Source organism: Triticum dicoccoides, chromosome 7B (genome assembly GCF_002162155.2).
Source record: "Triticum dicoccoides isolate Atlit2015 ecotype Zavitan chromosome 7B, WEW_v2.0, whole genome shotgun sequence".
NCBI lineage: Eukaryota > Viridiplantae > Streptophyta > Magnoliopsida > Poales > Poaceae > Triticum > Triticum dicoccoides.
The window spans coordinates 715176644-715201118 of NC_041393.1; the positions used below are offsets into that span (position 1 = coordinate 715176644).

At 46.7% G+C, this 24475-nt stretch overlaps 1 protein-coding gene across 1 annotated transcript; it reads right to left on the reverse strand.

The window, feature by feature from the left end:
• Positions 1–8588: 8588 nt before the first annotated feature.
• Positions 8589–15550, reverse strand: LOC119339500. The gene is made up of 3 exons (XM_037611535.1): positions 15338–15550; positions 10460–11774; positions 8589–8696 (listed from the first exon to the last, which is right to left on the reverse strand). The coding sequence occupies exons 1-2, from the start codon at positions 15548–15550 to the stop codon at positions 10464–10466; spliced, it is 1524 nt and encodes a 507-aa protein (XP_037467432.1). The 3' UTR covers positions 8589–8696; positions 10460–10463.
• Positions 15551–24475: the final 8925 nt, after the last annotated feature.

Here is a 24475-nt window from a genome sequence, read left to right on the forward strand (position 1 = left end):
AGAATTCTATCCTTATTTTTTCTTGGTCAAGGACTTGGCAACAAGGAGAATAATTCTTAGAGGACGGTGCGTGGGAGGTCTCTACCCACTCATATCATCATCATCTTCATGGTCAGATAAACAAGCAAATATTGTCTCCAAGCCTTCGTCATCAAGGTGGCACAGTCGTTTGGGTCATCCATCTTCAGTCATAGTTAAATATATTCTTATCAAAAATAAACTCTCTTATGAGCCTAGTCTTAGTGTTGAGTCAGTTTGTGATCCGTGTCAACAAGCTAAAAGTCATCAACTACCTTACCCTATTTCTATTAGTGTGTCTACTTCTCCATTACAACTCATTTTCTCAGATGTATGGGGACCAGCCCCTACTTCGGTTGGGAGATTCTCCTACTATGTAAGCTTCATTGATGATTATAGTAAATTTACTTGGATTTATTGTTGAAAAAAAGATCCGATGTATTCCAAGTTTTTATCAATTTTCAAAACCTTGTTGAACGCAAACTGAACTCCAAAATCATTGCTATGCAAACCGACTGGGGTGGTGAGTATGAGAAGTTGAACTCTTTTTTCTAAAAGCTTGGCATCTCACACCATGTCTCTTGTCCTCATGCTCACCAACAGAATGGCTCAGCTGAGAGAAAACATCGTCACATTGTTGATATGGGACTAGCACTGCTAGCAAATGCATCCATGCCACTTAAGTTCTGGGATGAAGCCTTTTTAACTGCCACATATCTCATCAATTTGCTTCCAAGCAAAGTTATCAAACTTGACACACCTATTACACGTCTCCTTGGTGTTATGCCAAACTACACATCCCTTCGTGTTTTTGGGTGCGCATGTTGGCCCAATCTCAGACCCTACAACACACGCAAACTCGCTTTCCGCTCTAAAAGATGTGTTTTCATAGGCTATAGCCCTATGCATAAAGGGGTTAAATGTCTTGATGTTCCTACTGGTAGGGTCTACATATCTAGAGATGTTGTTTTTGATGAGTCTGTGTTCCCTTTTGCATCACTTCATCCCAATGTCGGTGCCCTCCTTCGCAAAGAAATTCTTCTTCTTCCCACACATCTTCGGACTTTTGATCATGGGGGCGATGATTGTACTAACCAATGTGATGATATTTCTACTGGTACTGCTCCTACTCTTATGCCTATGCAGGTCCCTGGAGAAAACGGAGCTCAAAATGATCAAAATCCCGAAAATCCAGCTCAAAATGATCTTATATTTCATGCTGAAGAAGGAGATAAGCCGGGCACGGACAACGAGGACAATCCGGCGGCGCCTGGTACGCCTGCATGCATGCAGTCCTTGGATCGCGCGACCGAATCCTCCTTGGATCACGCTCTCACCAGCAGCGGCTTCGGCTCCCGGTCCAGCCAATCCCGTGGCGCCGCATCGACGACAGGTGGGGACAGCAGCGGGACCGCATCTTCCTCGCCCCGCGTGCGCATGCAGCCGCGGCCGGGCTGCGGATCCGCTGTGCCGCGCCGCGCGGTTACTTCCCGCGTGCCTGCAGGAGCGGCGGCCACACCAGTGGCCACAGGATCTTTTGTGCAGACTGCGCCAGATTCTTCTGCGCCAGCGCCTGATTCTCTCGGATCGGCTGTGGCAAGTGCACCTGCGATCCAATCTGTGGCTTCTCCAAGAGTCAAGACTAGACTACAAAAAGGTATACGAAATCCAAAGATAAGAACGGATGGAACTATACCATATGGCATGTTGTGTATTTCAAGAGAGCCAACAACTGTGAGTAGTGCACTTGATGGTCCCAAATGGAAGAAGGCAATGGATGAGGAATATTCTGCACTGATGAGAAACAAAACCTGGCATCTTGTACCAAACCAGAAAGGTAAAAATATAATTGATTGCAAATGGGTATACAGAATCAAAAAGAAGGCAGATGGCTCCATTGACAGGTATAAGGCACGTTTGGTTGCAAAAGGCTTCAAGCAACGTTATGGCATTGATTATGAGGACACTTTTAGTCCTGTTGTGAAAGCTGCAACTATCAGACTTGTGCTAGCCATTACCGTTTCAAGAGGATGGAGCCTAAGACAGCTAGATGTACAGAACGCGTTTTTGCATGGTGTTCTGGAAGAGGAAGTGTTCATGAGACAGCCACCTGGGTATGAAAGTAAAATATTTCCACACTTTGTTTGCAAGCTTGATAAAGCACTCTATGGCTTGAAACAAGCACCTAGAGCATGGTGTTCCAGACTGAGCTTACAATTGAAATCTCTTGGCTTCATTGCTTTAAAGGCTGATACATCCTTGTTTATTTATAACAAGGCATGAGTGGTTATTTTCTTGCTTATATATGTTGATGATATCATAGTTGCAAGTTCTTCACAAAATGCCACTAATGCTCTTCTGCATGACTTGAGTTCAGAGTTTGCCTTAAAGGACCTAGGTGATTTGCACTTCTTCCTAGGTATTGAAGTCAAGAAAACTCAAGATGGCATTATGTTAAAACATGAGAAATACATCACTGAACTTCTGTCTCGCATGGGCATGAACAATTGTAAGCCAGTACCTACACCCTTGTCTTCTTCAGAAAAACTTTCAGCATATGAAGGGGATCTACTTCAAGAGGAAGAAAGTACAAGGTATAGGAGTACCGTGGGAGCATTGCAATATTTAACTCTCACACGTCCGGATATCTCATTTGCTGTCAACAAGGTTTTTCAATACCTACATGCACCTACTTCTGCACATTGGACAGCTGTCAAGAGGATTATAAGATATGTAAAACATACTATGGGAATAGGACTTCATTTCAAAAGTTCTAATTCCACTCTGGTGAACGCATTTTCTGATGCTGACTGGGCAGGATGTAGTGATGACAGAAGATCAACTGGAGGTTTTGCAATATTCTTTGGCTCCAATCTTATTTCTTGGAGTGCCAGAAAACAAGCCACCGTATCACGTTCAAGCACAGAGGCTGAGTATAAATCCTTGGCTAATGCAACTGCTGAAGTTATTTGGGTTGAATCACTTCTTGAAGAGTTGGGAGTCAAAAATAATCGTATCTCATGCTTATGGTGTGATAATTTGGGTGCAACATATTTGTCTGCAAATCCGGTGTTCCATGCAAGGACAAAACACATAGAAATTGATTTTCACTTTGTGCGAGAGAGGGTTGCAGCAAAGAAACTTGAGATACGGTTTATTCCCTCCAAGGATCAAGTGGCGGATGGTTTCACCAAGGCACTACCAACACGATCATTTGATGAGTTCAAGAGCAATCTTAATTTAGGATAGTTGAGATTAAGGGAGGGTGTTAGAACAAATCATCTTAGCGTTGTAATCTCAACCTCTTCCTCTATCTCTTATTGTATTCAAACTCTTGTACTCATCCTTGTACGCCAAGGCAAGTCCTTCGGCCCTATCAATATATACGCACGTGGCTCCCTTCGAGGGAGTAGGAACGCTTCATATTCTTTCAACATAGTCTCGCGCCCCCCTGCTCCCATCTTTTTCATTGATCTGCTTTCTTCTTCTTATAGTAACCCCCCCTTTGGGTTGCCTCGGGGTTCAGCCTTGTGAGCGATTGATGATTTCTGGGCAAGTCCTTTGAAACACCGCAATGTCAATACTAAAAGGTTTAAAATTGGTATAGTCATGATTTTACCGTTCTCCCATGTATGCATGTTTGTAGGATCTCTTTACCTGTGTAGAGGGTCAGCAGCATTATGCAAATGTGATGATTGAGAATATTGCCAAGAAACATGTCCACGACACTATGAGGATCGCATCCGGTTAGTAGTCAAGTATGAAGCGGAGTATCTCAATCTCAAGATCTTAAAAAAGGATGCTCGAGAGAAGCATCTTACACGGCAAGCATACTTCAAGGCAAGTGACGACGGTTGCTTATTATTCCCTACTTGACCGCAAATTAGGTTCCTTCTCAAGATGTTTTTGCTTACTTATTACAGTGGTTCCTCGGTGGTGGGCCAACAAACTTCCGTGTTGAGGGAAGATCATCGATGGGTGAACAGATCCAGTGTGGCAGGCTGAACACAAGGTAATATCAGATCGGCGTAAGTTGATGGGTTGTCCAGGACACCGTCAAGGCAACCTCGCTATCCCTGGTGTCGTCGATAAACATGTAAGCAACAACATCATTTTCTTTTCATCAAGTTCTCTTTAATTTGTGAGTGTTCCCTTGATTGTTCAGATCGCTTTCTTTTGCAGAATGAAGATACTGGCGATGATATCTCTTACTTTACGGTGTGAACCAACAAACGTACCAAAGGCGACAAGGACAAGGACACTCTCCACCCGGAGAATGACTAGTTCAACTCTAAACTCCGGTCAAATGGGGTGAATTACACCACCAAATTCAAGGAGACATACAGGGAAGATGTTGATCCTCACGTGGCGTACTTTGACCCTGTGGCGGCCATTGTCACGGGAGGTGGCAAACTGAATGGTCAGATGTTGGTTCACGTTGATTCTGTCATAACCTCCCCCCTTCCGAGAGTCTACAAGCTCCAAACTACGAGTACTAGCTCTAGCCCTACCATAGAGCGTAGCGTAACGTGGTCATTATTGAGGAAATTCAGGTTGGTGTTTCTTCATTGACCCCTCATGGTCCTGCATGCTTGCATGTCAACAAGGATGACATTTGCATTGCCATATTGTAGACCCGGCTGAATGACACCGAGAAAGAACGAGATGAAGACCGGGCTAAGCCGAAGGCACAAAATGAACTACTGAACTTTTTACAGCATATGGTGGCGAATCTTTATTCTATGTAGGGCAAACCAATGCCAAACATGCCAGCGGCGCAAGAGTGGAACATTGTGTGTTCCGTTCGAACTATTTCTATCACCATCTTATTGTCTCAAAATTCTTACAGCTGAATCCATCACGGCCAATGTTCCGGTAATTCCACTTCAAGTTGGTGGAGTTGGGCAAGCAAACAAAATGTTGTCTGATGTTGATGTTCCCACTCGGATATCCAAAACCATTTGAACTTCGTGTTAGCTGATGTTTGAACTCTTCCTTGTGTGTGCTTGAGAACTAGTGCTTGAGACTTGTGAACTTGTGGTAGTGTGCTTGAAAAAACTAGTGCTTGAGACTTGTGAACATGTGGTAGTGTGCTTGAGAACTATTGCACCTTTTTGTGAACTATTGCTTTTATGTGTGATGTGCTTGAGAACTATTGCTTTTATGTGGGATGTTGGTTGAGAACTATTGCTTATATGTGGGATGTGCTATATGTTGTTGCTATATATGTTTTGCTGCAGGGATAATTAAAAAAATAAGAAAAAAGGCTGCTGGACAAAACTTTGTCAAGAGTCACACTCGGCAACAAAACTTATGCCGAGAGCAACACTTGGCAAAGGCTCTTGAACTATAGCAGGCTGTTAAGTTTGCCGAGGTCATCTCTCGGGAAAGGTTGTCGACCTGTACTCTGGCATCTTTGCCGAGAGCTGCGAACTCGTCGTCAAACTAGCAATATCTTTGCTCACAGGTGGCTCTCGACATTAGTACCTGGTGGACATGTGGCACCTCTATAGGTGCTATTCTTTGTCGAGCATAACACTCGGCAAACACTGGACTCAGCTTAGGCCATGACACCATCATGTCAGTTGACGTACACATGGCAGTTTCCTATTCGTTTGTTTTGCCGAGATCGGCTCTCGGCAAAGACAATCCTTGACATCAGTCTTGAGACCCTGTTTGTCAGGTGGTGGACATGTGATAGTTTCCTATTCGTTTGTTTTGCCGAATATAGCTCTCGACAAAGACAAGCCTCGACATTAGTCTTGGGACCCACCTGCCAAGTTGTGGACACGTCGCAGCGTCGTGCACATTGTTTTTTTGCCGAAAACCAATGTCTAGCTCTCGGCAAACCTGCATCACGTGACAACCGCCGTCTCCTTCTGTTGTCCATGAAGACGCTTTATTTTGCCGAGAGGCACTGTTTGGCTCTCGGAAAACTGTTCGCCGTGTGCCCGATGTTTGGTTCTCGGCAAAGTTCTGATTGCCTGAAAGGTGTACGCCGAGTACTCTTTGCCAAGAACAATTCTCGGCAAACCCTTTGCCAAGTTTATTTGGCCCTTCGCCAAGTGTTTCTAACACTCGACGTAGGGTGAAATTCCAGTAGTGCCGCAACTGGGATGCCTTACCAGGCAATATGAAGCACCTCACAGCGCTGAAGCAACTGGATATACCACGGTCATGTGAGAATATGCTGTCGATCCCAACACTACCCTATTCTCTTGAGGAGTTTATCATCAACTGCAATGCTAAACTGGATATGTGCCTTACGAGCAAATGTGGAGCACCTCACACCAATCAAGAAATTTGAGATCTGGAATTGCAATTGCAAGAATATGGGGTCGCTCCCAACACTGCCCAAGTCTTGACGAGTTTAAAGTCGTGTCCTGCAGTTTCAATGCCTTGCCAGGCAATATTGAGCACATCACATCACTCAGGAGACTGGAAATACTGTTATGCGAGAATGTGCGGTCGCTTCCAACGCTGCCCAAGTCTCTTTAGGAGATTACAGTAAGTTACTGTGGTGACGAGTTCACACAATCTTGTGTAACCACTGATAATCCAAGCTGGCAGAAGATTGAGCACATTCTAAAGAAAACAGTTACATTGTATAGTGAAAAAGGTTTATATAGGAGGTATGTAGTTGAAAAAACATTGCCTTGGCAGAGTCAAAAAGGAAAAAAAAACATTGCCTTGCCAGAGTCCAAGGCGTGATGTGGACAGTGCCGGAGTCCAAGTTTTGGGCTGCTGCCTTCGGCTAAAAAATGTGTTTAAAAGAAGGATATGACCTGCAAATGTACATGAATACATTGACAGACTGGTTGAATCGAAATGTACTTGAAAACAAAAATCTCGTTTTTCCCACAGTTGTTGACTGATTGAGCGTGTTAATTTCATTGTCTGTGGCTCTTTTGTTTTGCTCCACGGTGATCTTCTCCAGGTGAAAATAGAAAGAAGCCCAGACCAAGATCCCAAGAATCTCCAGCTCACATTCCCAAGCTCAAATCAACACCACAAGAACCAAACCAAACACACATATACACATAATCACTTTTGGGTTGAGAGGAGATTGAACTGCCCTGTTCTCACCCCCAAGCCCCAAACAATGCAAACAGTAAACATACAACAAGTACTTCGAAGTAACATGAAAACAAGAATAAAATTCACATATGACCACATGCACGTGGAATTATGTAGACTGACATGCACCAGCCTGTCAGCAAGGTGGATCACATCGATCGAACCCCCCCCCCCCCCCCCCTCGCGTCGCCCCCGCTAGGGCGACTCGGGGGCCCCAAACCCTAGCTCCGCCGCCTCCCCTTTCTTCTCCCCTCCCCCTCGCCGCCGCCTGGGGCCGCCGTCGGGCAAGCCCGGGGCGTTGCCGAGGAAGGTGGTGGCGGGGCCCTGGCGTCCCTGCCTCTGCTGCGGGGGGGCTGTGTTCCCCAGGGCGGCGGCCCTGGTCGGAGAGGCTTCACCGGCCCGGCGGCAGGCGGTGGCGCGGGCATGGGCCGGCGATCCTGGCCGTGTGGATGGCGGGTGCCCCGGTGGACGGGAGCCTTGGTGCAGCGGCTGTTGTGGCTCGCGGTGGCGCCAGATCTGGCCGCCCCTGCCCCCTGTTCCAAGAGCTCCGCCCCGGCCGGATCTATCCGGCTTCTTTGTGAGCCGCCGGATCTTGCGTCGTTGGGGTGGTGGAGGCGGGGATTCGAAGACCGGGAGAAATTCTAGGCCGGCCTCGACGGTCTTGGCGGCGGCGACGCTCGTGGCGACGTTCCCCTCCCCGGAGGCGCCGTTCAGGTCAGTTCCGACGCCCCCCCCCCCCACTCCTTCTAGTCTCCCGGGTGAAAACCTCAACTCTGTTGGGCAGCGGCGGCGCCCTTGGCGTCGCGTCCTTCCTGAAGGCGCCGTTTTTGGGAGCTAGGTGGGCAGTGGGCTTCTCGGCGTGTGGTGGGTGTGCAGCGGCGGCAGTAGCTGGTCTTCTTTGTCTGCGGCGAGATCTTCAGTGGCTCAACGCCTACAGGGACACTATGCTACTGCTCCTTCGTCCGTTCCGTTCCGGCAGCTCTTTCTCATTCGTGTCCAGTCCGTGGGTGTTGGGTGGTGCTCTGCTCCATGAGATCATTCTGTGGCTAGTCGGGTGAGCTAGGTTCCTTTCCAGATGCAGCCTGCCGGTGTCTTTCCTCCCAGGTTCTAGGGTGAATTGCTACATTGTCAACGGTTCGGCGCCTTCGAGCCAGGCGAGGAGACAGGGGTCTCCTTTGACAGTGGAGCTGGGAGGACATGGCAATCCGGGGCCGCTGGTGATTTGGCGACAACATGCCCTTCCTCGCCGTCAGAAATGCTGCTCCTGTGCTGACATTCTCCTTCTCCCTGGTGATTTGTATGCAAATGAGGACCTACACATCCCCGAGCTGTGTGTCTCCTTGTTCGATCATTTAGCTGTGTGTGTGAGGCTTGTGTGCTGCTGTCCAGCGCCTCTGTATCTTGTCGTTTTTTCGATTTCTTGTGTTGGTTTCGAGTTTGTAATCCTGGCCGGTTGATGGCTTTGTTAATTCAAAGCCGGGCTCTTCTGGAGCCTCTGTTCTAAAAAAAAAGGTGGATCACATCTGGTGACAACTCCATGCTATCGAAGCAGCAACCACTTTGAACTCAGAAAAGCTGATCTATTGGCGACTCCACTGAATCTGGACAAACAAAAGGACATAAGTTTAGAATACCAGAGAAGAAACTTGGGTCCAACTTGTACACATGTTTGAGATCTTACGACCTATTAAACGAACAAATTATATGCACTTATGTAGTACTCCCTCCGATCCAAAATAAGTGTCGTGGTTTTAGTTCAAATTTCAACGCTTATTTTGGATCGGAGGGAGTATTTCATTGCTATACTGCTGTTAGCTGAATTTGAAATGTGTCACTGCAAAACACTCGTTCAGTGTGCTTAGCCTTGTAATTTGAAACACAGGTTGGAATACATAGCCAAACAGAGGCACGCCAACATAATAAAGGAAACGATTTGTGAAAAACTTGAGTCACGCAGAATTGGTACATTTATGTTCCAGGAGTTCATGTACTACCTAGGCACCTAGCAGTATAACAAAATTCAACTGAAAAAATGAAAGAAACTGCTGTGTATTGGTAGCAAGAACCAACACACTAGGTGCTGTCTGCCATCGATCCCAGTACAAAAGGGATTCACAGAAAGGAAACAAATAAAAGATTCATCTCGTTGAACTGCTAATGCACAAGCACCTGAAACCACCTCAGGACAGCAAAGTTTTCAGAGTCTTGGTGTGACGTATTACCAGTGAGCTGACTGTTGCCTGTTGACATGGGGAACTCCTAATTCAAGTATGTAGCTTGTTTAGTACTTCCTCCGTCCCATAATATAAGAGCGTTTTTGACACTACAGTAGTGTCAAAAACGCTCTTATATTATGGGACGGGTGGAGTAGCTGATAAATCAAATGTACAGCAATATGTTATACTGAAAGTTTGGCCTGTCATTGCCATTGCAGGCTAGCACATCAGACCATACGAATTTCCCTTTTGTCTTACTTGGAAATAAGAATGATGATGGTGGTGCTAACAGCAGGATTGTTAATATGTTTTCACGACAAAGTATTATTTTCCCTTGCTTTTACGTAACACACCGACCATTTTCTTTTCAGGTTTCTCCGAAAAATAGGCTGTTGTGCCTCCAAGGGAAAGTTTAAGTCAATCATCTCACCCATATGATCTGCCATGACACGAGGAGAACTACCATGGCATGAGGATCTAAAAGTGGTCGAGATTGCCTGAAATAAACAGGAATTTTGGTTGTCTGTGCAGCGATAAGCACTGCCTTGAGGTTGATTTCAGCTAAAACAGCTTGTGAGCATAAGCTATTCTTAGTATTTAAAACAGTAAATCAGAATCTTGTTTCTGACCGTACCAAATTGTGCAGATTTCTAAATAACATCGCGACATAAAACTAATAAATTATAAGATGATTAAAAGGAAACTTTTCTCCCTACTTATATATCTATCAAAAGAATACTAATATAGAAGATGAGTTGTCCTTGACCTTAATGAATTTTCTTGAGGTGAAACAATCCAAGGTAAACTGGATCCAAACTTGTATTCCTTCTATGTTACATTGGAAATAATTATCGTGATGTAGTGTTTTTTGTGGTTCCATCAGGACTCGTGCATAAGCTACTCACAGTGTCCAAGATATTTTTTTTCTTACCAACCTTGTTTAATTAAAATGCCAGTTGGAACAAACAAGAAAACAGAACACAAATATGCTCTCAAGCATGCTTAGCTTTCCCACACACGAGAAAACAAATACTAACAAATCATGTAAACAAGAATAATCAATTGCAATAATGAACAATGAAGAATTAGATAAGCTGTGCGATAATTACAAAGGGAAGGAGGTAACAAGGATGCAATAGAAATTTTACCACTTCATACTGTCCATGGAGGTAACAACGATGGTGGAAAGTTGGTATATATCCCGGTTTGAAAAAAGTAGGCATATATGCTTGACGGGGGCAGCCTAAGCTTGAATTGTTTCGCACAAAGCCTCTGAAGCTGCAATGTCTCGATGTCCATTGTGAAATACTCAAGGAGTGGCTTCTCTATAGGTGAACCTGGCAGGGATTCTGTTCTCATCAACAGCAAACACCTCTCTGTTACAGCTTTGATAAAATAGTGGTACCCAGAATCTAGTGAGATTGTCTTCTTCATCAGCCACTGGTTGGGACTCTCACCTCTGTTTCGCACAATGGCATAACTGAGATCAGATGCAGTTTCATGTTCACCACGGAGACCAAACATCCCAAGCCTGCCTTCCCCTGCCTCAACGATGGCTACACCTTCCCTATACCATCCTCCGGGTGGGACTTCTGCAATGGAGAGCTCCATCCTCCTGATGTCAAGCACGAGCAACAGGTTCCGCTTGACCACGAGAAAATCCCAGTAGAAGCAGCCATAAGCATAATGGCGCCTGAGGTAAAAAGGGTTCATCCATGAAATCATGTCTGAGTCACGCATGCCAAGGCCCAAATCACTCAAATCCTTGGACGCAGCATCTCGCCATTGTCCCGTGCTTGAAGAGAAGGCGAAGGCTGCCAGCTTAGTTTTGCCAAGTGCCAAACAGATCACCCTGAATGCCGTCTCTTCCGTGGGCGCCGCCTCCTCCTCCTCGCCGAGGGGAGCGAGGAAAGGATGGGGGAGCCGGTGCTCCACCGAAGCGGCTAGGTCGTCAGGTACCGGGGGAAGCAGGACATACCGCCGGTGCAAGGGGTCGCACACCGCGAGCTCCGGGAAGACTCGGGGCTGCCCGTCTTCTGTGATCTTGCGGGAGAGGAGGACGCGGCCGTCGCAGACGTCCCACACGATCCATTGGCGGTGGGAGGGGAGGAAGGAGAACTTGAAGTCGGCAACGAGGGCGAGCGCGCGGGCGGTGGGCGCGGAGGGGTGAGGCGGGAGGGCTGGGTGGAACCCGCCGAGGTTGAGGAGCGCGAGGTGGAGCGGGGCGTGGAGGCCACGGAAGGCGCGGAGGAAGGAGCCGTCGGTGGCGAGCCGGCGGAAGGTGACGCAGGCCGCGGAGGCGCAGGCGAGGTCAGTCGGGTCCGGCAGCCGGAGGAAGATCTCGGCCAGGAGGTGGACGGGGAGGTCCGTCAGAGGTGACGGCATCTCCTGACCGGTCGGCAGAGCAGGTGGCCGCCGGGAAACCTCGCGGAGGTGCCGGCGGCGGCGGATGTGTGCGGCTGCCTGCTGAGTTGGGGGAGAGTGATTTTTCCGATTCCTTTGTGCTGCCGAAGTGGGCTTGTAACGGGCCCTTCTTGTGCCAAAAAAGAAAAGGTTCAAAATGCTAGAGACAATGCTAGTGTTTTTTTTTCTTTTGCGCTGGAAATGCTACAGCGTGTATAAATTGGAAGATGTAAAGCTGCAAAAGAGACTATGGTTCTCCAAATGTGCCATCCAAGTTTGTCGTAGGGACCATGCAAAAAAAAAAAGTTTGTCGTAGGGAGGCTAATAATGCTGCACACCATCTTGCTAAGTTTGGTTACAATTGTACTGAAAATGAAGCCTTCCAGTGGGAGGGCATCTTGTGTAATGGGCGACATGCCCAAACTATCTGCATAATAAAGCTTTGCTTTAATTAAAAAATAATAATTGGAAACCATCCAAACTAGGGCATCTCCTAAAAAAATCAAACTAGGCAGTATTTAGAGCCTGTTCGGAAGCTCTCCAGACTCTCAACTCCGCTCCGCGCGAGGAGCTGGGTTGGAGCCGCTCCGCGCAATTGTGCTGGCGCTCCCTCCGCTCCGGGAGCTGCAGTTGGGGAGCGGAGGGGATCCGAACAGGGCCTTAGGTTTCTACTAGCCTCTACGAATCTTTCTGGGATTTAACCTTCAACATGTCTCCACTTGTTCAAGAAGCTAGTAGATATCAACACTACCCTATCGAGGCGATTAGGGTTTAGCCTACTCCATCGGTACCTCCTGCGGGTGTCGAGTTGCTCCTACTGTTTGCTCACCACCTCTGGTATTCGTCGTCCAGATTCTTTGGCTGACTACGGGAATGGTTGGCCCGTTCGCCCGGCCTTGCATTGGTCTCCGCTGTGGACAGCACCCGAGTGATTGCATCTTCGTTCGTTACCTTTCAAGGCTTTCAAGTGTGTCGTCATGGCAGCCCTAATTCGAGTTCATGAGGGGCAGATAGAGGAAAGAAGAAGCAATCCTAGGGGGGTATGGAGGATGCTTTGAGGAAGATGAGGCTGCAGGAAGGGGAACTTAACGGCATGTACGTGGGGCTTGAGGAGACCGACGAGATGGCCAAATCGCCACGCTGGATGGAGGTGGGGAAGGTACACACCACCAAGAACTTCAGCAGTGCGGTGTTCAAGGAAACATTGATATTCATCTAGAACCTAGCCCATGAGCCACAAATGAGAGAGGTAGAGGACAATCTTTTAGTGGTCTAGATGTTTTGTCTCGAAGACTGTAAGAGGGTGATGTTTCAAGAGCCCTAGATCTTCTGTGGTCTCATGGTGTTGCTTGAAGATTTTGATGGGGAAAAGGCGCCGAAAACAATAAATCTTGCAGGGTCTCGTTGTGCGGCACAAATACATAAGATTCCAGATTTATATAGGAAAGGTCCGATTATGGACCGATTAGCTCGAAGAATTGGGACGGTGCGGAGCGTTGAGCTGAACCCTACGTGGTACTTTGAGAGCAATTATGTGCTAGTAGGGGTGAAGATTGAAGTGAGCAAGCCCTTGATACGATGAACTTCATTAAACCTGGCTAGATAAAGATTGTTTCTGGATGTGGAGTATGAAAAAAAAGCAGTTACTTATGTGAGGTTTGCGGTTTGCTAGGGCATGATATGGGGGAATCCAACAACGGCGTACATCCGCCCAATAGTATACAATGGGGCAAATGGTTGGTGGCAAAGAGAAGGAAGACCCGGGTCTCCCAGGGTGGTGGTCGCGGTGGCATGAGCTCCTCACAGGGTCGCTTCCGATGTAGACGACGCGATCGTGGTGGAATCCCATGAAAAAGAAGCTCCGAAGATGTAGGTTTGGGGGAGGAAGAAGATACCGTTGATACAGCTCAAAGCCCCATGAAAATAGCAGGAGGTGAAGGACGGAGATGGCATAGAACCAAGTGAGATAAAAAGTCGAGCTATGAAAAGGCTCGACATGAATGTTGGCAAGGAGGGTGTGCCCGAACAAGGGCAACGGTTTAGTCAAGAATGTCAGTATCAACATCGAGGGGGGGGGGGTAAATTTGGCACTAATGCTCTGTCCTGTCACCGCCTCCGGCCTATATTACTCCTAAAAACGCAAGAAGGCAAGTAAAGGCAACTCACGAAGCCAATATGTCACATCTGAAGCAGAATCGGCGGCCTCCCTCGAGGAAATGCTAGTGTGTGTTTTGCGGTGGAAATACTAGAATCTTTGAATTGGAAACCACCCAAACTAGGGCAGTATGTAGGTTTTCTGCTGGCCTCTAAGAATCCTTCTGGAATTTAGTCTTCATTGCGTCTCCACTTGTTCTCCTTTTCTAAGAATTATCATGCATCCGTTAAACACATTTCACCGTGCAACACATACATGTGGAAACCACGAAAAACATCTGGAAGAGGACACTATGTTGGAATATTTATAGAATACCCTAGAAAAATAATAATAAACCATAGGGTGTTTTGCAACTATAATCACCATCACCTGTTGTCATCGGGCATGAGGGAGCATCATGCCACTAAAGGACTTTGTGAATCGAAGAAGACGCTCATAGGCGGTAGAGTCAATGACAGTGTGGCACGTCAAACGGGGATCATCACCATGCTCTTTGAACCCCAAACTTATCGCTGTGTGTTATCAATATTTTTTTTTTGCAGAAACCTGGTTGATGTAAGAAAGTTACAAGTAGTTCAATACAAATATTTTTGTATGTACGTACAGGTGCACTCACCCCTTCTATATACATATGATTCAAGAGCATCTTTAACTTTACATTTTGTTTCTTTCCTCCATACAAAATGTACTGAAAGTTAAGCGGGAGTACATTCCTTCATCACAGAAGCTCTTGATTCTCAAAAAAAAATGTACTAAAAGTTATGTCAATTTGTTTTTTCATTTTCCTAATATACCACAGACCCTCTAAAGGTTCCTTATTTTTCCTTTGTCTAAATATTCTACAGACTGTTATATATACTAAGTACCGTTTTTAGGTGAGAAGATAGGTGAAGCGAGAGCTCAAGGGCTAATATTATTAGCACATATGTTTTGTGCAAACAACCATGCTTGGCGAATCATTCCATGGCCTCATAGATTCCTAAGGTATGTAACTAAGCATGAATGGGTCTAAAATATTGCTTCTCTTCATAGTGGCGTTGTATGTAGATTCTTTTAGCGGTTAATGGGGTGCGGACTAGAGGTGGATCCTGTGTTACCCAAGACTGGTTGGGGTCATCGCAATTGCCAAATGTGTGTGGATGAATTTTTGATTTGTGCATGCTCTCTGTCCCCTCAATATGGGACAACAATGAGAAAGCTGGGTTTGGAGAGCAACAAGTCTTCTACAAGGTGAAAATTGAGAAGAAATGTTTGGCTTGGATGAGGGATTCATCGGCCGCAAACCATGTGTTTGATTTTGCTTGGTGTGTACTTTTTAACAATATGGCATCACTTTGATTGAGGTCTTGGTAAATCTATTATTGTTCAAAGGCTCCTAACACTTGAGTAAACAATTCCCACCTGTTGCGATTTCGTAGCATAGTACGGGCATTTTACTAGTAGCCAATAGAAAAAGCAGAGTACGCACCTCGTCCTCGTCTGACGGGAGGACGTACTTGGGGATGGAGGTGTCGGGGAGGCAGTACTTGAGCTCCAAATCGGAGCCGTCCTCCTCGAGGCGGAAGAGGCTGGGGGTGAGGAGTTCGGGCGGGTGAGGAGGCGAAGAACAGGGCAACGGCCGCGCTGCTGGAGGATAGCTAGAGAGGAAGACCGGCCGCACGTGGCGGCGTGAACACGCCATCGAACCCTATCCAAATCAGAGCCGTTCTCCTCGAGGCGGACGAGGCCGGGGGTGAGGAGTTGGGGCGGCCGAGGAGGGGAAGAACAGGGCAACAGCCGTGCTGCTGGAGGGTAGCTGGAGAGGTAGACCGGCCGCGCGTGGCGGCTTGATTCATGGCGGCAGTGCCGTGCCATCTCCAGGAAGAGGAGAAGAGGACCCGTGCTTTTTTTTAGAAGAAACCTCGCCACTTTATTGATCAAGGATGTTCATAGGCACATGTGCTGGGTCATGGGGGTTAACCAGCCATACGTGCCTACCTACATTCAGATTACAAGCAAATTTGGCGAGGTTATGAGCCTCAAAGTTATGGTTTCTAGACTCATGAATAAAGGAACATAAATCAAAACTATTACAATGACTTGATATTTCATGAACAATGGCAGCATGGACGCCTCCCGTGCCTTTGTTGATGTCGTTCACTACTCCCAAGCAATCCGACGCCACCTTTATTTTCCGTTGTAGAAGATCATCCGCCAGAGCCATGCCTTCCCTACAAGCATAGGTTTCAAGAATTGTTGGATCTCTGATTCCATTAAATACCACCGCGGATGAACCGAGGTATATCCCAGTATGATCACGGCACACCGCGGCAACTGCACCTCCTCTTCTGTTGCGCGCCAAGGCGCCATCCACGTTGATTTTGGCTACTCCCTCCAGCGATGGTAGCCATACCCGAGGTTCGTTGCGTTGCCCCGCCTCCCCAGGGTTGTTCATAGGCCCTTTGGAAGGAACCTGACTAAGTTCAGATATGTATCGCTCGACGAAAGATGAAGTTTGCCCCGGCGATTGGAATATACCTTCATGGATAGCTTGTCTTCGTGCATACCATATCGACCAAAGGGTCACCACCATTGGTACAAACAGGTTGCGGTCAAGGTCCTCATTGAGCTGGAAGAGCCAGTTTTTGGCTCGGGGTTCCTCGCTTGCCGCCATTTTGGACACCAGTACAGGATCCGCCAACGCCCAAGTGCACCGTGCATGGGTGCAAGCTAGTAAAGCATGACGCCAAGAATTAGCTACCCCGCACAAAGGGCATGCGTCCCTTGTTGACATATTCCGTCTGCTAAGCACATCTGTCGTTGGAAGCGAGTGGCGAGCCAAACGCCATAGAAACACTCGTATTTTTTATGGTACTTTCATATTCCACAGATTTGTCCAGTCCTCTTCCTCCTTACTACCATTTGAGGAGCCGCTCCTCCCCTCAAGCCAATTTTCTCTGGTGATCTTTGTCTTAACCATGAACTTGTATGCAGAGCTAACTGTGAAGCGTCCTTTCTTGTGAGGGTGCCATGCCCAAAAATCGTCTATGTTCCTTGTACATATCGGGATCTTCATATCGCTTCAGCATCTGTCGGAAGAAAAACTGTTGTAATAAGCGCCGAGTTCCATGATGCCGTCGCTGGCAGCAGAAGTTCTGAGACCAACTCCGGTGGGTTTTGTACTAGGGAAACTATTGGGCTCAGAGACGATTCTTTGGGAATCCATTTATGCTCCCAAATCTTCGTGCTCAGGCCGTTATCAATCCTCCGGATTAATCCCTGATTGAGGATGTCTCTACCCTCCAGCAAAGCTCTCCAAATTTGTGACGGTCGTGAGCCGAGCTCGGCATCGAGGAACGAGACTTGAGGGAAATAAGAAGCCTTCAGAATTATTGCACTTAAAGAAGTGGGGTCATTAAGCACCCTCCATGCCTGACGAGCTAAAAGTGCCAAGTTAAAAAGCTCGAGGTCTCTAAAACCCATTCCACCGAGATATTTAGGTCTCGTCATCACCTCCCAAGAGACCCATGCTGGTTTCCTTCCTCCCTGTTTGCACCCCCACCAGAACTTGCGAATGATTGAATTGATATGGTTGCACAGTCCTCGGGGCAATTTGAAGCATGACATTGAAAAAATGGGAATTGCTTGTGCTACAGATTTGATTAAAACCTCTTTACCACCTGCTGACAAACACTTACCCATCCAGCCTTTGACTTTATCCCAAACCCGGTCACTCAGATATTTGAATATACCCATCTTAGAGTGACCTACGTCAGTTGGCATTCCAAGGTATCTATCACTCAATGATTCATTTGGCACTTGTAAACAGCCTTTGACTGCATCTCTGACAATTTGCGGGCACCCTTTGCTAAAGAAGATGGAAGATTTGTCCTTATTAATCCTCTGACCCGAAGCCCTGCAGTATATATCCAATAGGTTTGACACCTCTTCTGCTCCATCAACACTCGCCTTGAAAAACAGCAGGCTATCATCCGCGAATAAAAGGTGGTTCACCGACGGAGCCGATGGCGCCACCTTAATGCCGCTGAGCTGGGATGAATCATTCTGAGACTTTAATAGGCACGAAAGGCCCTCTGCTGCCAACAAGAAAAGGTATGGAGAGATAGGATCTCCCTGTCAAATACCTCGAGAAGGGTTAAAACCCTCCAAAATATTGCCATTAAAAAGAATAGAAAAGGAAACTGTTTTGACCATGTTCATGACGACCGTGATCCAATGTTCCGCAAAGCCCAGTTTCCTCATGATAGCTTCCAGGTAACTCCACTCAACCCTATCATAAGCTTTCATCATGTCCAGCTTGAGTGCACAATGACTATTTCCCTTCGACTTGTTCCTCTTCATGAAGTGTAAGCACTCATAGGCTGAGATTATGTTATCAGTAATCAACCTGCCCGGAACGAATGCAGATTGCTCCTCTGAAATAATCTCAGGCAATATAATTTTCAAACGGTTTGACAAGACCTTCGATGCTATCTTGTAGAACACGTTACATAAACTGATAGGACGAAACTGTGACAATAAGGTAGGATTTGATACCTTAGGTATTAGCACCAGCAAAGTATCGTTAACACATTCTGGGCTCTCCTCCCCCCGCACAATGCGGAGTACTACCCTGGTAACAGCCGCTCCACACGTGTCCCAATGACATTGGAAGAAGTGTGCAGAAAAACCATCTGGCCCTGGGGCCTTGATACGTCTCCAACGTATCTATAATTTTTTATTGCTCCATGCTACTTTATCTACTATTTTGGACTATATTGGGCTTTATTTTCCACTTTTATATTATTTTTGGGACTAACCTATTAACCGGAGGCCCAGCCCAGAATTGCTGTTTTTTGCCTATTTTAGTGTTTCGAAGAAATGGAATATCAAACGGAGTCCAAACGGAATGAGACCTTCGGGAACATGATTTTCTCACCGAACGTGATCTAGGAGACTTGGACCCTGCTCCAAGGAACGAAAGAGGCGGTCACGATGGTGGGGGGCGCCCCCCCTAGGGCGCGCCCCCCTGCCTCGTGCCCCCCCTGTTGCTCTACCGACATACTCCTTCCTCCTATATATACCTACGTATCCCCAAACGATCAGAAGAGGAGCCAAAAACCTAATTCCACCGCCGCAACCTTCTGTATCCACGAGATCCCATCTTGGGGCCTGTTCCGGAGCTTCGCCGGAGGGGGCATCCACCACGGAGGGCTTCTACATCAACACCATAGCCCCTCCGATGAAGTGTGAGTAGTTTACTTCAGACCTTCGGGTCCATAGCTAGTAGCTAGATGGCTTCTTCTCTCTTTTTGGATCTCAATACAATGTTCTCCCCCTCTCTCGTGGAGATCTATTCGATGTAATCTTCTTTTTGCGATGTGTTTGTTGAGACTGATGAATTGTGGGTTTATGATCCAGCTTATCTATGAATAATATTTGAATCTTCTCTGACTTCTTTTATGTGTGATTGAGTTATCTTTGCAAGTCTCTTCGAATTATCCTTTTTGGTTTGGCCAACTAGATTGGTAGTTCTTGCAATGGGAGAAGTGCTTAGCTTTGGGTTCAATCTTGCGGTGTCCTTTCCCAGTGATAGAAGGGGCAGCAAGGCACGTATTGTATTGTTGCCATCGAGGATAACAAGATGGTTTTTTTATCATATTGCATGAATTTATCCCTCTACATCATGTCATCTTTCTTAAGGCGTTACTCTGTTTTTAACTTAATACTCTAGATGCATGCTGGATAGCGGTCGATGAGTGGAGTAATAGTAGTAGATGCAGAATCGTTTCGATCTACTTGTCTTGGACGTGATGCCTATATACATGATCATACCTAGATATACTCATAACTATGATCAATTCTGTTCATTGCTCAACAGTAATTTGTTCACCCACCGTAGAATATCTATGCTCTTGAGAGAAGCCACTAGTGAAACCTATGGCCCCCGGGTCTATTCTCATCATATCAATCTCCATTACTTTATTACTTGCTTTGTTTTTACTTTGCCTTTTACTTTTCACTTTGCATCTATATACCAAAAATACCAAAAATATTATTTATCATCTCTATCAGATCTCACTCTCATAAGTGACCGTGAAGGGATTGACAACCCCTAATCGCGTTGGTTGCGAGGAGCTATCGTTTTGTGTAGGTACGAGGGACTTATGCGTGGTCTCCTACTGGATTGATACCTTGGTTCTCAAAAACTGAGGGAAATACTTACGCTACTTTGCTGCATCATCCTCTCCTCTTCGGGGAAATCCAACGCAGTGCTCAAGAGGTAGCAGGCCTTAGTGGGAAACATTTGATAGAGAGCGTTCCTGACTTCCCCTCCGTGTATGGGGCGAGAAGTTGATCGTTCATGGCTGCTGTTACTTTGACTGGGACATGTTGAAGTACCTCTTCCATGCCGTGAACCCCCTCTGAGCAATATAAATTTTTGTAGTACTCCAGTGCTAGAGTCTGCATCTCCGTGAGGTCCTTCGTAACTTGCCCATCTTGTTTTTGCAACGATTTGATTACATTTTTCCGCCTCCTCATAGACGCTCTCAGATGAAAAAAGTGTGTGTTGCGGTCACCCTCAGACAGCCAGTGAACGCGGGATCTTTGGCGCCACATGAGTTCTTCCCGAAGATAGAGCTCGATCAACCTGTCATTAACCTTAATCTCAGCATGAGTCGGTCCCGTCCTGTGTGGGTCATTTCTGAGTTTGTCCAACTCTCTCTTGAGCCGTCTGATTTCTCCTTTTACACTGCCAAAAGATGACTTGCTCCATTCGCCCAGATTATTTGATAACGCAGCTAGGTTAGCTCGCACTTCCGCAGCCGCCAGATTGGGGCCGTTCGCCTCCCATGCATTCTGGACAGTTGGGATCAAACCTGGATGGGTGTCCCACATGCATTCGTATTTAAACCTTGCCTCGGTCCTTTTTCGACAGTTGGAGTGAGCTGCAACAGGATCGGCGAGTGGTCAGATGTTGCAGCAGTGAGATGCTCCACGGCAGCCAGCAGGAATTGTGCACACCACTCGGTTGAACCGAAAGCTCTATCTAGCCTGACCCTAGTAAATGATCCACCTGCCACCTTCTTTTTGAAGGTCCACTTGCGGCCTTGAAATCTTAAGCCAATCAGGCCACATGCATCCACCGCATCCCGGGAGCCCTGCATCTGTGTTTGGCTTCTCGTGCCTATGCCATCATGCTCGTCGTGGCGAAGAACCTCGTTAAAATCTCCTATACATGCCCATGGCAGGTTTTGGAGCGCTGCCAGATTCTTCATTGTGTCCCATGTTCTCTGTCGGAGATTTGTTTGAGCTTCGCCGTAAAAGCATGATAACCTCCACGGGTCACCACCAAGTTCAGAAACTTTCATATCTATATGATACTGCGAGTAACCCAAATTCTCCATCTTTATTTCATTATTCCAGTACATCACTAAACCTCCGCTCCTACCAGAGGAGTCAACAGAAAAAGAGTTATCAAAACCTAGAGTACTCTTTAAGTTTTCAGCTCTAACCCCACTAATCTAGGTTTCCACTAAGCAAAGTACTCTAGGGGCAAACTTTATCGCGAGTTCGCGTAGCTCTTGAACTGTCGGGGCGTTGCCTATCCCGCGACAGTTCCAGCACAACAGACTCATTGTGCTCGACGGTCCTCCCCGAAGGACGCCGCCGATTTTGCTTCATTGATCTTTCCTGCTGCTGTGTTTTTCTTCAAACCTGCCATGCCTTGCTTCTCAACCTGCTGGTTGATCTTGGTCCTCTTAGGGTCTTGCTTCGGTGGAGGGCTCATTGGAGTTGCTTCACCACTAGCTTTAGCTGCCAAAACCAGTTCCAGGCCCGTAGATCCCAGCTGGCTAGTGGGTTCAACAACCTGCTGCGAAGATCGCTTCCGGTTGCCATCAGAAAGCTCCATATCAGAAGCATGCTGCTCCTCTAGGTCCTCGGGTCCCTCCTTTGAACTTGCACCAGATGGACCCCCTTGGGCATGTGATTTCTGGTTCCTGCTATGCCGACGAGTGCCCCAGGCAGTGGTTGCTGGCGCTCTCAAGTTTTTGAAAGTCAGAGCTGATGGGGGGTGGATTCCGTCCCCGTGCTCCTTGAACTCGTGGCCCATCATGCCACAGACTTGGCACCAGTCAGGCAGCCGCTCGTACTTTATCGCGAAGATCACCCTCTCTCCTCCACGGATCAGAGATATTGCTTTCTTAAGAGGGTTTCTCACATCAAGACGAACCCTAACTCTGTAGAAGTTCCCTTCAAAGTCAAAGGAAGATGTCTCGGAGTCCACAAACTCGCCAATCTTGGCCGCTAGGGCCTTAACTTTACCATGGTACCCAATAGGCAGATCAATGATTCGGACCCAGATCTCAAACTTGTAGAGCTCGATTTCAGTTGGCTTTGTGAATCCATCATATGGAGCAATGACTACCGGGTTCCCCCGGAAGTGCCACGCCCCCCTTGTGTAACTCTCTCCCAATCCCCAAGGCAGTTGAATTGCATCTGGAAGAGGTTGTCCTCTAGGGTTTTGATTTTCACCGGCCTTGCAAGGTCCCAGGCTGTCCTCATGTTGCGGAAGAACCAATAGGTGCTAAACCCTTTATCCATGTGGACTCTAGCCAGGATCATCCAGCAGAGATCCTCCTCCGCCGGGGCGTCATCCTCCTCAAAAACGACGTCGTCGAGGTCATCTTCCTGCAGGTCCAGCTCTTTCATCATCTCCTCCAGCTTGCCCTTTCCTTTTGATCCAGGGGCCGCCGGAGCACCACGATCTGCCATGGTTTGTCGAAGCAGATAGATCGATCCCCTCGACCAGAAAAACGACCGAGGGATGTAAGCTTCACACCCCTGTGAGCGAGGACTGAAAACCAGACGAGGGGTAGCCGAGACTACCTGGAGATCGGCCGGTGATCGGGTCTCCGATCTAGCAGAGAGGGAAGAAGAAAACAGATCTCAACAATCGCTAGTGGCGACGAGAGGAAAAAAAACCTAACGAGAGGGAACCTTGGCCACTAAAGAGGGGAGAGGAGAGGGCCCGTGCTGTTGAGCAAACTCGGAGAGAACAGGCCGTCGTGAGGTTCAACTTTTCTACCGGCCCATAGCAAATTTTCTGGCCCATGTGATACTAAGCTGGACGGACGAAACGATATAAATAAATTTCGATGGTAAGAAGAAATAGTACCACCTCGGATGTAGAAAATAACATAGGTGAAAAAAACTGAAAGCCTAAATTCACGAGAAAAAGCGTATTGTGACGGTGAGCCCACGGAGTCGATCCGTACTTTATTATTAGGAATTAGGGATAGAGATAGACTAAAACATTAAAATCACTGAGCTTTATTTAGGATTTCTACCGAGATCCTTCTACACCAGCGTGCACATTCGTGTGACAACGAAAGCTTTTTATGCTAACTACTGCGATTAGCTCAAGGTTCCATATCCACCTACCCTAATTTCATACTGCATCTTCTCTGTTTATAAGGCTCATGCATATTCTGTATCGGTAATTTGACAAACGTAATACTACAAAGTATATATTTAAATATATACAATGAGAAAACTCAAACGTCATATGTTCTGATGGTATAGTTTTCTATATACAATTCATATTACATTGATAAAACCGACAATTTAGAGATACACACAGTACCTATAAACTGAAAATGAGGGCATATCAAACAACTCGTGCCATTTTCTTCCTCATTCATATATTCTTATGACATCTCCAACAAAATGATATAAAATAGCCGCGTCCCAAGGAAATTGCCATATGGATCACTTTGGGCGAAAAAGAATATCATGTCCAACACATGCCCCATAGGTGTATGGTGCGCAATTATTTTTGATATCATGCCCAAAAAATTTGCTGCAAGTGATGCAAACATTCTCAGTGAGAATCCAACTGATGCTTACTGACACTTCCCCGCCGCTGACCATCGCCATCCACACCGATTTTCGCCGCCCACCCTCGAGATGTCGCTTTAGGAGTACATAAATTGGTGACTGCTAGTAGAACACACCAAGCTTTGCAAAGCGGCGTAAACAAGCCATGGAAACCGGCCCAGCCGTACAAAAAGTCGGTAACGTTTTCGGTAAGCGATGCAATCAGGCGACGAATGGTGGAAAATTGCAAACCAAACGTGCTCTAAGCTTAGCTTTCTCTTGTACAGAAAATTTTGTTTTTCAGTTTACTGTTCAAAGGAAAAGAAAAGGATTTGTTCGAATGGAAAGAAACAGTGAGCTTGCATCCAACTAATTTACTTTCAGAACAGAGAAGCCAACAGCTGAACAAAAAGAGGAAACGATGAGCACATCAATAATACCTCCGCTCTGGAACTGGCAATGTCTTCATATCATTTCTTTCTGCGCCTCTGTAGAAACAAGTCTTGCAGGCTCCAAGCATTGTGTAGTGTGTAGTCTTAAGCTAGCTTTCTTTGACACCTCCAGTATGTTTTCATGTTTCAATTTTGTTGGTCCAACATGTTCTCTGCACGTGCGTTCTAGGGCCGGTCATCAGTCCAAGTGTGAAATATTTTTAGCCATCAAATCCATCATGAAACTTTTTCTCACTTGTCAGATATTATAGCAACTCTAAAAGTTAAGAAAAAATTTGACTTGGAAATATATC